The 13,301-nt window shown below is 41.4% G+C and overlaps 1 protein-coding gene across 2 annotated transcripts in view; it reads left to right on the top strand.

The window, feature by feature from the left end:
- The window catches only part of Atf3 (Activating transcription factor 3), a 42,498-nt gene extending 29,215 nt beyond the window's left edge, over positions 1–13,283 (top strand). Inside the window, exons 2-4 of one of the 2 annotated variants that reach the window (XM_017910033.1) lie at positions 10,082–10,289; positions 10,792–10,928; positions 11,208–13,283. In XM_017910033.1, coding sequence (XP_017765522.1) covers positions 10,106–10,289; positions 10,792–10,928; positions 11,208–11,642 — 756 coding nt within the window. In that variant the 5' untranslated portion in view covers positions 10,082–10,105 and the 3' untranslated portion in view covers positions 11,643–13,283. Of the gene's footprint in view, positions 1–10,081; positions 10,344–10,791; positions 10,929–11,207 lie in introns of both variants that reach the window. The other variant, XM_017910024.1, reaches the window with a different exon arrangement.
- Positions 13,284–13,301: the final 18 nt, after the last annotated feature.

The following is a 13,301-nucleotide window of genomic DNA, read 5'->3' as shown; positions in this document are numbered from 1 at the left end:
CGCTTTTGCGGCAAAGGGGGCACCTTCGATATATCGTTGCCGGTGTATTTATGACTCGCGCTTGTTACGCGTCGTTTCGATGCACTGCTCGCTTTAAGCTTCGTGGAAAATCGCCGATAATGCCTACTCGTTGAGAAATCTGGCACTTCGTCATTTCTCCCTCTTGCTTTTTCTGTTGGAGAAATAGTTGGGTGACGAAAAATGGAATGGGGGAGAAGTAAAATCGAGAGTCGTATAATTGAGAGATTTTCTTGCGAGAGGAAGAAGCTTGTGGAAAATTTAAATTTATTCATTAGTGCAATTTGTGGTATGTCTTTTTTATTTTAACTTAGGGGAGATGATAGGAAGAGTCGAGTATAGGGTGCTTCGTGAAATAGGGGTGCGAGGAAAATTTGGTTTTGGTTGTGGAACAGTCGAGGTGGTGAGAAATGATATGGGAAATCTAGGGACTATGGGATTCCTAGAATGATCATGTGAAAAGAAAAGATTAAAGGTAGTTGAAGGGGTTGGAGGCTGCTGAGAAGCTTCGTGAAATAGGGGTGCGAGGAAAATTTGGTTTTGTTAGAAGAAAAATCGAGGTAGCGAGAAATGGAATAGAAAATCCTAGGAACTATGGAATTGCTAGGATCATCGCGTGGAAAGAAAGGGGTGAAGGGAGTTGAAGAGGTTGAAGCTGAGAAAAATCGAGTTCCATTCAATTCTTGCTATCTTTTAATTCAAAGATGCAGAGAAAATGTCGAATAAAAGAACTATCCTAGGATTTCTACGATTCAGAGATCAACTCTGAATTGTTGGCATTGTATTCGTCCGCTTCCACGACGTTGCTGACACAAAGGAATAGGCATGGGCTTGAAAGTTATCAGAATTTCGTGATACTACCATGCATCTTCCTGAGATCTTGCGATAGTCAAAACATTACGCAAGGGACCTTGAAATAGGCCGCTAATGGATGGCCCGGCGTTTGTTCGGCTGCATATATTATAAGTGTGGAAGATAAATAGGTACACGGTTTGCGGAACACGCATATTACGATCTTAATTTATACCCAAAACAAGGTTCAGGTGGAAAGTTAGGAAAGATGAGAGAACTCGATGGAAAAGCCTGCGTATAACCCAGAGTCGTGAGAGATGCCATGAAAGGAGCGATTAGAAGGAGGTTAACTGTGAGAAAACTTTTCAGACCTGTGAGATAACGCGAAACGCGAAGAAAGGGACGGGATCGAGTCAGCTGAAGGCACACAGATCTACGAATAAAAGTCATAAAACGAGAGAAACGTGCTCGTTTCATTTCAGTAATTACGTTTAATTGGAATTGTATTCCTTTTCAAATGCTTCGCAAGGTATCCTGCCTGTTTGGCTCTTAGATAATCCCTGCAAATATGGAATCATCGCGGGAAAAAGAGACACACGGTCTGGCCTGGAACTGGTAGGAAATTTGCATACGATGTTTATGCATGCTTCTTCCACTCCTTCGAATTTTTCTTTTATTTTTGCACGCGTGTTCAACAGCTCCAAATATTTTGCAACCGCAGGATTATCGTCCGAATTATCCTGCGGGCAACTATTTTTAAGTCCGCCATATTAATAACGATCTCACGATTTATTTCAACGAGTGCAATTATTTTTCGATTTTTTCTCCTTCTTTCTTCTACTATCCGATGAAAATCCTCGGATTTAAGTTTCGAATACAGGTACCGATCTATTCGAACGACAGGGAAGAAAAATAAATCATGTTCGAGAGTGACACACTCGGATTATCCAAGATTTACACTGCTGGGAGCTCTGTCCGGGTCTAAAAATTTTTCCAGCCAATAACTTCGAATGCTTTGTTCAAATATTTTCTATTCGTGAATGTCTCGCTCGAGTATCGATATATATGTATTAGATACTTGATTTATTTTTATTGGGCAAGGAGGCATTTTGATGGAGATACTAAGTTGGCATTGGTAGTGGGGAGAGTGTTTGAATATGCTTGTCACAATGGGAGGATTAGAACAGGAAGTTTAAATTTCTGTGGTAATTTGTAATATATAATTTGATAGAACAGTTCGTGACATTCGTCAGGATAGAACAGTGATATGTTCATTTCTTCTATGATTTTAATATTATTTTATAATAATCGTTATAATATTATTTAATATTATTTCTTAATTTTTTAATTTCCCAAATCGAGAGTTTAGGCTTCCGCCATTTTAATATTTAATTTCGCAATTTAGCATTGACATTTATCGAAACAGAATAATATTTTCATTCCGACACTTTGCGAATAACGTTTAAGTACCCATTAAATGTTCCGGCGTTAAAAAAGATACAAAATTTCGGAAACAACCGAAATAGAGTGCTCGCGAAGTCCTCTTTTATGCCATGAAACATAAGACACTGGAATTTTCCACACCAATAAATCACACCCTGTTAAAACACGAGTACCCGCTGCTCCCGACAGAATTTTCCACTCGAAGCCGATCTAGACCGACGAAAAGAATTTTATCAATTCTTCCGCTATCTTCCGCGACTCTAAACTCGAGTACCCCCCGATCTTCCATAAAACACTCGCGTGAAAGAGACTCCGGTGTCCCTGGAACCGGCGTGCCTCCCCGATTTCGCCTTTCGAGCCAAACGATGCTTCCAGGAAGCCCGTCGTCGTCGACGTCAGGATCAATCGCCATAAACACTTTCGACGACTGGTAATCTTCGTCCCGAAATTTGCCAGCGCCCCTTCGCGTCGCGCCATCACCTTGAACGTGAATATGGCCGACCCAGAAGGCAACAATGGGGCCCTCTGTTCGCCGCGAGCAGTCGATGATAAGATCGATAAGGTTTCCGGAGCGAGGAACACGGGAAAAGCTCGGCTGTCTCTCGAGGTTAGCACGCGACAAGCGCACAATACGCTCGCGGCACCCTACGAATCGGAAGTGAGCTTATTATTAGGCCACACTCTGCGAATAGCCTGCGCCTTGACGAGCGGAATAAAGCCGGTTCTAAGTCCCGAAGCGTTCCCGGTGATCTTCGAGATCGATCGGGGGATTTTGATCCATCGCCAGGTAGTTCGAGGGTGGAATTGAATTATTGATGTTGTTTTATCGATGTTGCGTGGAGATTTTTTGATTCGACATCGAGAATCGCTGGAGTTCGGAGTTCTGAGAAATGTTATGTGTTAGTTATTCGTCGTCCGTCTTTAGATGTTAGTTATTGAGTTCTGAGATGTGAGATCTGAGGCCTAAGTTCTGAGTTCTGAGTTCTGACGTGTGAGTTCCGAGATTGGAATTCTGAGTTATGAGTTATGAGTTATAAGATCTTAGTTCTGCATTCTGAGATTTGAGTCCTGACTTCTGAGTTGTCAATTGTGAATTCCGAGTCCTGTGTTCTGAATTCCGAGTCCTGAGTTATGAATTCCGAGTCCTGAATTATGAATTCTGAGTCTTGAGTTATGAATTCTGAGTCTTGAGTTATGAATTCTGAGTCTTGAGTTATGAATTCTGAGTCTTGAGTTATGAATTCTGAGTCTTGAGTTATGAATTCTGAGTCTTGAGTTATGAATTCTGAGTCCTGAGTTCTGAGTTATGAATTCTATGTTCTGGGTTATGAATTCTGACTTCTAAGTTATGAATTCTGATCTCTGAGACCTGAGTTATGAATTTTGAGTCTTGAGTTATGAATTTTGAGTCTTGAGTTATGAATTTTGAGTCTTGAGTTATGAATTCTGAGTCCTGAGTTCTGAGTTATGAATTTTGAGTCTTGAGTTATGAATTCTGAGTCTTGAGTTCTGAGTTATGAATTCTAAGTTCTGGGTTATGAATTCTGACTTCTAAGTTATAAATTCTGATCTCTAAGTTATGAATTCTGAGTTATGAATTCTGATCTCTAAGTTATGAATTTTGAGTTATGAATTCTGACATCTGAGTCCTGAGTTCTGAATTCTGAGATCTGAATCTTCATCTCGTTTAAAACACACATTTTTTCTTCTGAAATTTCTATATATTGGATTTAATTCAAGTTCGTGTTGCCACGAGGAATTTCTTATTCTATCTCTCGAGTCGTTGCAAGCACATTATGATTTCCGGTTCGTTCGCACCTGTTTTGACACAAAGATAATGTCCTCCTTGGTTCCTTTCTGGTCTGTTCAGTGATCGTATACTCAAAGATAAGACTACGGATTATTCGAAACTTTGAAAAATATTGACAACGGTCAGTTACCATTTTTCACAATTTATTCGCGCTCGTAGGTGGCTATGGTTGGAAATCGGAGGTATTTTACGAGCTGATGGAAACAAACGAAATAAAACCAGCACGGTCTATAGAATCGCCTAAACAACGAATTTCATAAATCAATCACTCTTTCAATTACCATTACAACTCGTCAAACCACGTTAATTGTTACGATTCATTTATTATCATTGCAATTTTTATTACTCTTCCCATCTTCCTCTCGCAAAGAAAAACATAAAAATAAATAAAAAGAAAAGGATGAAATGCAGTTTGAGAACTTTGAAAGATTCCTCTGAACGACAGTCAGATTACCAATGGAAGAGTTTCGAAGAAGTTTGCCTGGGCGAGCCGTGTGGCAACAATCGCAAGCATTGTCTCTCGAGGATCTTTCGGCGAGAGATCGGCCGAATACCGAGGCGTTCGTGGCATACATCAAAATCAAACGGTTTCTATTTATACGTTTTAACAGCGTGCAGCGGCAACGGCTTCGATCGGACACCTGTTTTCATTCAAACAAACTCGGTTCTTCGATTATTATTTCAATCCGTTGCATCGCCCTCACGGATCTTTACATAAGCGTACCGATTACGTATTCGATCGGTGTGTTGCACCCGATCGATTATTTTCAAGAGATCCCGTGCAGTTCTTAGTTCTTGTCCATCGCCCACCGTTCCAATCTCTCGATCTTTTTCTCTCTCAGAGGAGCCAAAGAAAAATTTTTTAAGTGTAACAACCTCGAGCTTGATCACGAGTGAAGGTACATAGGAGAGAAAAATCGTTGCATACTTTCACTGAAATATTTCATTCCTTTTTTATTTCTTCCTTCATTTTTTTTTCTTCTTTTTTTTTTTAAGAAGAGACAAAATAATTTTACATACGATTATTTTGAGTTTGGATACAAATAAACTAGGTAGGAAAGAAAAATTGTTATGCTCCTCCATTGCAATTTCCAATCTTTTTCGGGTTGGGATGAGAGGAGGTGGTGTGTAGAGAAGAAAGAATTTTTTTAATTATGATTATTTTGGATTTTAATACGAATATCAGAGATAGTGAAGAAAAATCGTTGTACCTTTTCATTGCAATCTTTCAATTTATTATTATTATTTCTGTTATTGTTATTTCTTCTGTTCTTTTCAAATATGATAGTTTCAAGATCGAGAAAAGATTAAAATTTTCTCCTCAGCTTGGAAGAAAGAAAGAGAACGAATTTTTTCAGCCGTGATTGTTTTGGGTTTGAAGAATGAAACGAGTGAAAAATGTCTCGATCGGTTCGCAAATTCTAGGGAATATTTCTCCGAACGAAGATTTCGATATTTTTTCTTGTCAGAACGTCGTATCCTGCGGATATTTTTATTCTTCCTGATGGATTCCCGAGACGCTTAACATTTTTCCACGAGGAAGATATATCGGTGTGCTAATAAATAAAAATATAAGAGAAGATGCGGAATCTTTCGAGTCTTCCAATAAATAGCGAAACGATGAAAGTGACGAGAATCTAGAGGAACGTGGTGCTCCCCGCTGTTGTAGTTTCTTTCAAAAATCTGCAAACGTTATGAAAGAACTGGAAACGCGAAGCATCTCGTAAATTTTGCACCTTTCGTCGCATGTTATTTCGAAATTAATCCCGATTAATGATTCGCAAGGTTGAGAGGAGATATTTACATGCATCGCGGGGGTCAACGGATGCAGATTTTGGTGTAATAACGGTGTAGCGTTTGTTTCGCGGTTTTGCCGGACTATTTTCGTAGAGCTCAGTCTCAAAATCTAAGCGTTCTTCCTCCTTCCGCTTCGTGGCCTCGATTCGCTGGATTCCTCGCCATCATCTTTACGTTTAATCGGTGTGAATAAATACGCGAGGGAAAATGAGAGGGAATTAGGCCTACTCGCTCATTCGCGAAATCCTTTATTTCCGCCATCTTAGATCTCTTTCCATTTTTCTTCTTTTTCTTTATTCTTTCCCCTTTATTGTGATTACCAAAGTAATCGAAATTTCGCAATTAGGGGAAATTAGCGTTTACTTTTATTCGAATGGAAACGTGCTTATGTGTACTCGTTAATCTTCATTATACTAGTTCAATTACTATCATTTATGTACTGTATAATTAGTTACATGTGAAGAGTTGGCAGTTCTTGTGCTAAGGGATTATTTAAAACTAGTATACTGCATCTAGTTACAGTGAGAAATGAACCACTCAGGCTGAAGTGATTACCTCCATTTTCTCGGATTTTGGTACTTAAATTTCTACGTATATTTAAAACAAATTTATATCCTTGGTTTTATAATTAATCGATTGCCAAGTTCCTTGATACCTTCCTCCAGAGCATTCACTAATCGAATATATCGAACAAGCAGAATTAATAAATAATTCAGTAAATCATTCCCAATAATTACTTTACAAAATAATCGAAATTAAAAAACCGGTACTTTAAAAAATTCGTGTATACACGAGTACACGTGAGATAATACAGCCGTGTTGATAGGATACAAAGAAAATTGTATGTATAATCGAACGCCTGAAAGTTAAAGGTTTACGAAACGTTTATTCGTAAAAAGTTGCCAGTTTCGTTCTACCCCTGAAGGTCCGAGACCCCTCGCGACAGCTCTTCCCGTGCATATAGGTCAGTGGGTATACGCGTGTCGTACAGCCGGTCTGGCTGCGGGATGCCGAATCCGTAAGAGACGGAGATCCGGTCCGAGGAAGTTGATTTTTTGGTCACTAGTGGCGCGACCGTGCCACGGGGCCCGCGACAGTTGCGTGGTGGGGGTAGCGGTCGAGTGTTGGGACCTTAGCGGGGGGAGCGGCGGAGTGGAAGGGGTAGCAGTTGCCGCAGTCGCGCGGCGTAGCGGCGGGGGAGAGCCCGTAGAAGGCTACGGAGGAGGAGTTGCAAGGGCATTAGGCTCCGAATACGGAACGATAAAATTCTTACGAAACGCGGGCTGCCTTCTTCGCCGTTCGGTGCTCGTCTCTCGCACACTCGCGCCGCGAACTGGCACTCTCACAAAAAGAACGGCAAAACTGAGTTGGAGGGAGGTCCTCGTCGCGGAGAAGGAGGTTGGGCAACACAGGAATTCGACGCTCGAAAACAAACCTAGTCTCCGCTGGAGGACGCGCCGTTTCGTTTTAGAGGACACGCCAAGACTCGACGTGGGGCCGGTCGCACGTCAAAATGTATTTTTGACGACCGTTTGACAAGCTTTTAACGTTTTCTCCCAGCCCTCGTTCCTGCTCCCCTCTCGTCTCGCTTTTGGTTTATAGACACGCCGGGACGCGGCTTTTCGCGCGTCCTGTCTCGTTATTTTTGATTCGCGGCCCGCGAGCCAGTTACGTAAGCGTCGCTGGCTGTGGAAAGGTTACCGGAAGGTGGCAGCATGGTAGATAATGGACGCGCGAGGTGCGATCTTTGGGGATCATGGTGGATAAATAGGTAGCGTTGGCGGGAGAGTGTGATGGTCATTTTTCGGTTGCTACTTCCTGTGCGTTAGGCTCCTGGGACTTTTTGCGTGGGATATGAATTAGTGGAGATTTAGAGATTATTTTAGAAGGCGGCCATATTTGGAATGTTTGTTTTGGTGAAGATTTCGAACACACATTTCGAAACTGTTTTTCAGGAATATTCTATAGAGTAGCGTTTATTAATTTCTCTAATATACTTTATTTTTATAAATGTTTCATGGTAAATTATTTTTTTAATTCACTGTTTAGTGCATTGTTTAAATAGGCTTGTAATAAAAATTCGAAATAATTATTTCTTGTAATTTACAGCGTACTGTATTCAAAATATGATACATCTTTGTTTACATTTGAAAGTATATTTGTAATTAAAAATATTCTTCTCATTTTTTCTCCGTATTCCATGTGTTTTTAAATTAAGAATAAACCGATGTAGGATTCGGAAATAGTCATAGTCCAGCTAGTCGATAGGTATCTTCAGCTTCCGGTCCTGTTATCAGCGTTCCACGATTCGGTTTCAATTCTTCTTTGTTCCTCGCATCGATTCGAGCTCAATAGCCGCGCTTTCAAGGCCGTATCAATGAGCTTCTCGTTCCCTGGAAAAAAGAATGCACAATAAGGGGAATGGAGATCCAGTTAGCTCCGGTAAATCACCATTCAAACGTTACTCAACAGCGGAGGAAATCTGCTAATTCGTTTTCGCAAATTATCGAATTATCCAACGGGACGAGTGATCGAAGGATCACGATCGGGAAGAAAACCGTTAGATCTCGAAATACTTATCGAAATTCTGTGAACTCCGTATCACGTGGTTATTCTCGCTATTATTCAAATTCGTGGAAATATTTTCGAGATATTTACAATGTAGAAGCTTCGCGTCTCGTATTTGAATTTTCCTGGGACCAGCAGCTCCTTGGGATAATTCCAGAGACTTAGTCGCTCCTCCATGCACCAGTGGGTCGGATTGTTTGCTAAACTTTTGACGTCTACGAGTCGTAACGTGCCACAAGCTCGAACCGTTTTCTTCATCTCGATTTTGCTACTTTTAAGTCTCCTGACAAATTTGTCGATTAATAAAATACCGGTAATACGAAAAATTAGTCGTATTAATAATAAATATCGAAGAGCAGTAACGTAAGTAACGAGTGAAGTAAAGAGACCATGGAGAACCATTCAGGAAAATAGGAAGTTTATCTTGCTCTTCTCCATTGCAGAGCAAACCTCGATGGAAGGTTATCAGCTGAGATGACTATTGCGAAAAATGTTTTAAAATTAAATCAAGTTCGCTGTAATAGCGTTTTAAAATAATAACGAACTTCCGCCATCTTTATCCTTTCTAATTAATTCGGTAGCCGGGAAAAACCACAATCAAGGATGTTGCGGCTATTAGGCGTTCGAAATTCTCCGTGGGTCGCAGATAGAACAACGCAGCCACAAGCTGCAGAGATTTCGTTCCGTTTTTATCAGCGAAACCTATTCCCTGCTCTCTGGAGATACGTTCGATCCGAGATAAACCGACAGGAACGGGAAGCAACCGGTTCGAAAAAAAATTCTCCTTTCTGTTTTTCCCTTTTCCCCCGTCTTCCCTTTTCTTACTTTTTCGTTTTATTTTCCTCTATCCTATTGGGTAATTCCGCGAGGCGAGATCGATAGGCTCGCTCGCCTATTGAACGTGAGAAAAGCAAAGATTTCCTTTTGTTTCCGACGGAAATAATTATTTAAGGAACGAACCGGAGTCGTTAACGCTGCGAGATCCTTCGATAAGCTGCTGGTAACATTTATCGAACAGTTGCTTCGAATTACTTCGTTGCTCCGCGGTCGTTATGCCGGAAAAGAAGTTCTGAAGTCTATTTCTACTCGACTGAGTAGATCCTGGTGTAATAATATAGTAACATTTAGTAACTAGATAGTTAGATAGCCTTAAGAATATTTCTGACCCATTCTTAAGGGTTAGAAGGACTTAAATCTCCATAATCTATCTATAAAGTCGCCAAATTTTTTAATTAAGTCATTTTCCTATCTCCCAGGACTTAACAAACGTTACTTCCTTCCTGGAAAAATAAATTTGTTCCAATTCGATAGCTCCTCTTCCTCGGAAGCTTGAACTGTCTATAGTCACCCTCGATGAACCTCGAGAACTCTCACATCCTATCAAAAACGCGATATTTTTCACCGTTTCGAGACCTCGGATAATTCAAGTTTCCAGCCAATTACACGTTATAAAGCTCGTCTCTATCAGAGTCCAAAGTGACGAAACAAGTAATAAAGTTCTTGCTACGAGCCCTGTGAGGCAGCCTCGGTGTCGAAGATTGAACGCCAGCTCGAATGCTGCAAACAGGCTATAAAGAGACTTGATTCGCTTGGAACCAACTGAAACAACCATCAACCGCACATCCGCACTCTTAATCTCTGTTCTTGTTCCAGGTTAAATGGTAATCTAAACCGACCATGTACAACCTGAACGTGAACGTGAATCCTAGTCCAACGGCTGCCGCGGGTCTTCTCGGTGTCGCGGCGGCCGAGGTCACACCAAGGACACCGGAAATCGTAAACTCCCTAATCGCCATGACCAATCCCTTCGAGGGTTACACGAACGAGAGAAGCAGGGACCGTACGGACTCGACTAGCAGCGGTGAGCCGAGCCCACCGAGTGTTCAGCACACCTGTAGTCAGCTCATTAAAGAAGGTACCCATCCGGTGGTGGCCTTGATAATATCCTACCGGGTCCTCTCGTCGACTTCTTGCTCTTCTTCTTTTGTTCCCGTCGAATCTCGCGATACCTTCAAGGTTATCCGGGATTTAGTGGCCGATTCTGGTTTTCTAGGGACAAGTGGTAGAGGAATCCTTTAAGGAGCGACGGGTGGATTGGATATAGTCGCGGAATCGTATAGAAAAATGTCTTGTAATTAATGCGTGACGAATAAATGGGAATTCTTTCGATTTTTCGCTAGAGTTTTTCTGGCGTTTCGAAGGTAAGGGTTCTTGGAGTGCTCGAGAGGATTTTGGGTTGGATAATTGGGAATTTGGGGATGTTGCATTATGTTGACGTATCTTAGTGAGCTATATTCTATATTCCGAGATCATATGATCGTTTTTGGCCATGTGATTAATTATTCGGTTTCCGAACAACATAGGACTGAAGTTGACGCTGCAGACGAAGAGGAGAGCCAACGGGACCGGGGACGACACGAAGAAGAAGACGAAGAAGGAAGACGGAAGCGCGGATGACGAAGAGGAGGAAGAGGCGAGCAGCAACAACAGCCGCGGTGGAGTAAGAAATCCTCACATACTGTTCTCGTAAAAACGATAAAACAGTCGTGATGTCGGGCGATTCGCGCTGTAAGTCGCCGTTTCATCGATTTCACGGGTTTTCGTGTCAGACGAGACATTCATTTCATCCAATTCCGTTCAATACTTACTACCGTGATCAACGACCCAAACGCAGAAGCATGAAATATATTATTTTCATACCATCGATCCAGATAGATATATCGTATATCAGAATTTCGAAGATGCACGAGCAACGTCTAAAGACCTAAAATTCTTGTAGTTGACGCAAGAGGACGAGGAAAGGCGCCGAAGGAGACGCGAGAGGAACAAGATAGCCGCTACCAAGTGTCGGTTGAAGAAGCGGGAAAAGACAGTGACCTTGGTGCAGGAGTCAGAGATCCTCGAGACGCAGAACCACGACCTGAAGACGCAGATCCAGGAGCTGGAGACGCAGAGGCGCAGGCTGGTAGACATGCTCAGTCTCCATGGACCGACCTGTCTGAAGCAAGGTGGCACGGATACCTCGTACCAGCAGTTTGCAGAACCTTTGCAGCTGCCCAGTTACCAAGAGAACTTCGTGCAGCCACCACCGGCATTGAACCAGCCTCAGAATTGCGTGACAGAGTACCCGGTGAAGGTGGAGGAGTACGAAGGTGACTTTTATCGACAAGAAAGTAACTTCGTGCCGACCTCAGACGCCGGTTGCACGGTTTAGTAGCTTTATCGACGTCGTAACAACGCCTAACCGCGCCATTTTGAGGAGTTATTTCTCTGAAGATTCGGTTTACCGATTGGAAAAGATGGAACGTGATTCCGCTGAAGGTTCAACGTTGTCTGATGGCGAGAGAACAGTTGCATGCATTCCAAGAAGACACAAGAAAGCGGGAACATCTATGTTGGCTGGTGGGAACGTCGTCCGGGAAACGATCTGGGGATTTTGAATGAGTTTCTCAGACCATTCTTCGTGATCTGTCCCTTAACACTTCCGGTAAACCGAACCTCCTGGATCTCCTTTCTCTGTTAATCGCAAGTCTGTAGTTCATAAGTTGATTACTGTAATAACAGCGCGCTCCTGTTTCTCCCTTTTACCCTGTTCTTTCTACTTCTTTCGTCTTCTTTTTTTTAACACGTCCCTTTATACTCGAAACGTTCGCTGTAGAACGCTTGAAGACATTCCTTGAAAGTAACCCTTTCTTGAAAGTAAGTAACCGATTCCTTGAACATAAGTACTGTGACATTCTAAGGTATAATTAATGTAATCGATAACTGTAAGGTAGAAACGGACCGCCTTTACGATACCTGATTTATTGATATCGATATATCGACGTATCGAGTTTAAAACGTAGAAAGGAATTGAGTTCTTGTATTTAATTTTTTACCGTATCGTACCAAATTTTTTTCTAAAAAAAAATATTTGGCCGTCATTGATAATGACGATGAAGCGCAAAAATCGAGCGTCGCAAAGGTGTTACGTTGTTTTAAGTAAGAATCGAGAATGTCTTTTACAAATGGCGGATAGCGTCAGGTGCCGTTATTTCTTTTTTTACGCGACCGCTTCTTCTCGATTCGCCAGTGAGAGAAAAAGAGTATAATTTATAACTCAACATATGATAAGTCTTCTGATATTGATCACGACTATCTCACGTGCATTGGGACGCGATTTCGAAACGTGTTCCCAAAGGATACTTATAATTATACGAGTAATCGAAAACGATATATTTAATTCTATGAAATGTGCATATTTTATACAGATTACGTATGTTATTATATTTACACTCGCAGAGACACGCACATGTCAAACACGTACGCGTCATTAACAGTTAACGAACACACGATTACATGACGATTAATGACAATGGCCCAACGACATACCTCAATTCCGTGGGTAGTTACCCTCCCTTAGTGCGTTTGCGTGAAAAGTTTGTTATTTTCTAACCTCCTTTCACATTGTGACTCTGATCGTGGTATTGTTGAAATTGTTTGATATACGAAGTAATAGCGACAAGGAGAAATGCCAAAGAACCATCAGAAATATCGATCAGAGAATATTTGTTTTTATCGTAAGAAAGATTATTGGTAGAAAGAAATTAGTAAACGCACTTTGGGCTACGCTTACGCGTTCTTGCAATTTACGGAAGCTAGTTTAATACTTAGCCGAACGCTATGATTAATAGTGAAACGCTTTTTCGAGTCCACGGACTAAAAGATGCTTTTCATTCACTCGGAATGTTACCGCCGGTTGATCTAACGAAGGAGAAGATTTTTCTTACACTTCGTGAAATGGAAGTGAGACAAAGTCTTCCTCTTATTCTTCTTTCACGAGATTAAAAAAGCGTCCACGAACATTAAAAATGTTTTTTTCTTTTTATTTTTT

Source organism: Eufriesea mexicana, unplaced genomic scaffold (assembly GCF_001483705.2).
Source record: "Eufriesea mexicana isolate 0111107269 unplaced genomic scaffold, ASM148370v2 scaffold54, whole genome shotgun sequence".
NCBI classification, from domain to species: Eukaryota; Metazoa; Arthropoda; class Insecta; order Hymenoptera; family Apidae; genus Eufriesea; species Eufriesea mexicana.
Note: the sequence above shows the minus strand (reverse complement) of the source record. Positions and strands in the feature narration are given on the sequence as shown.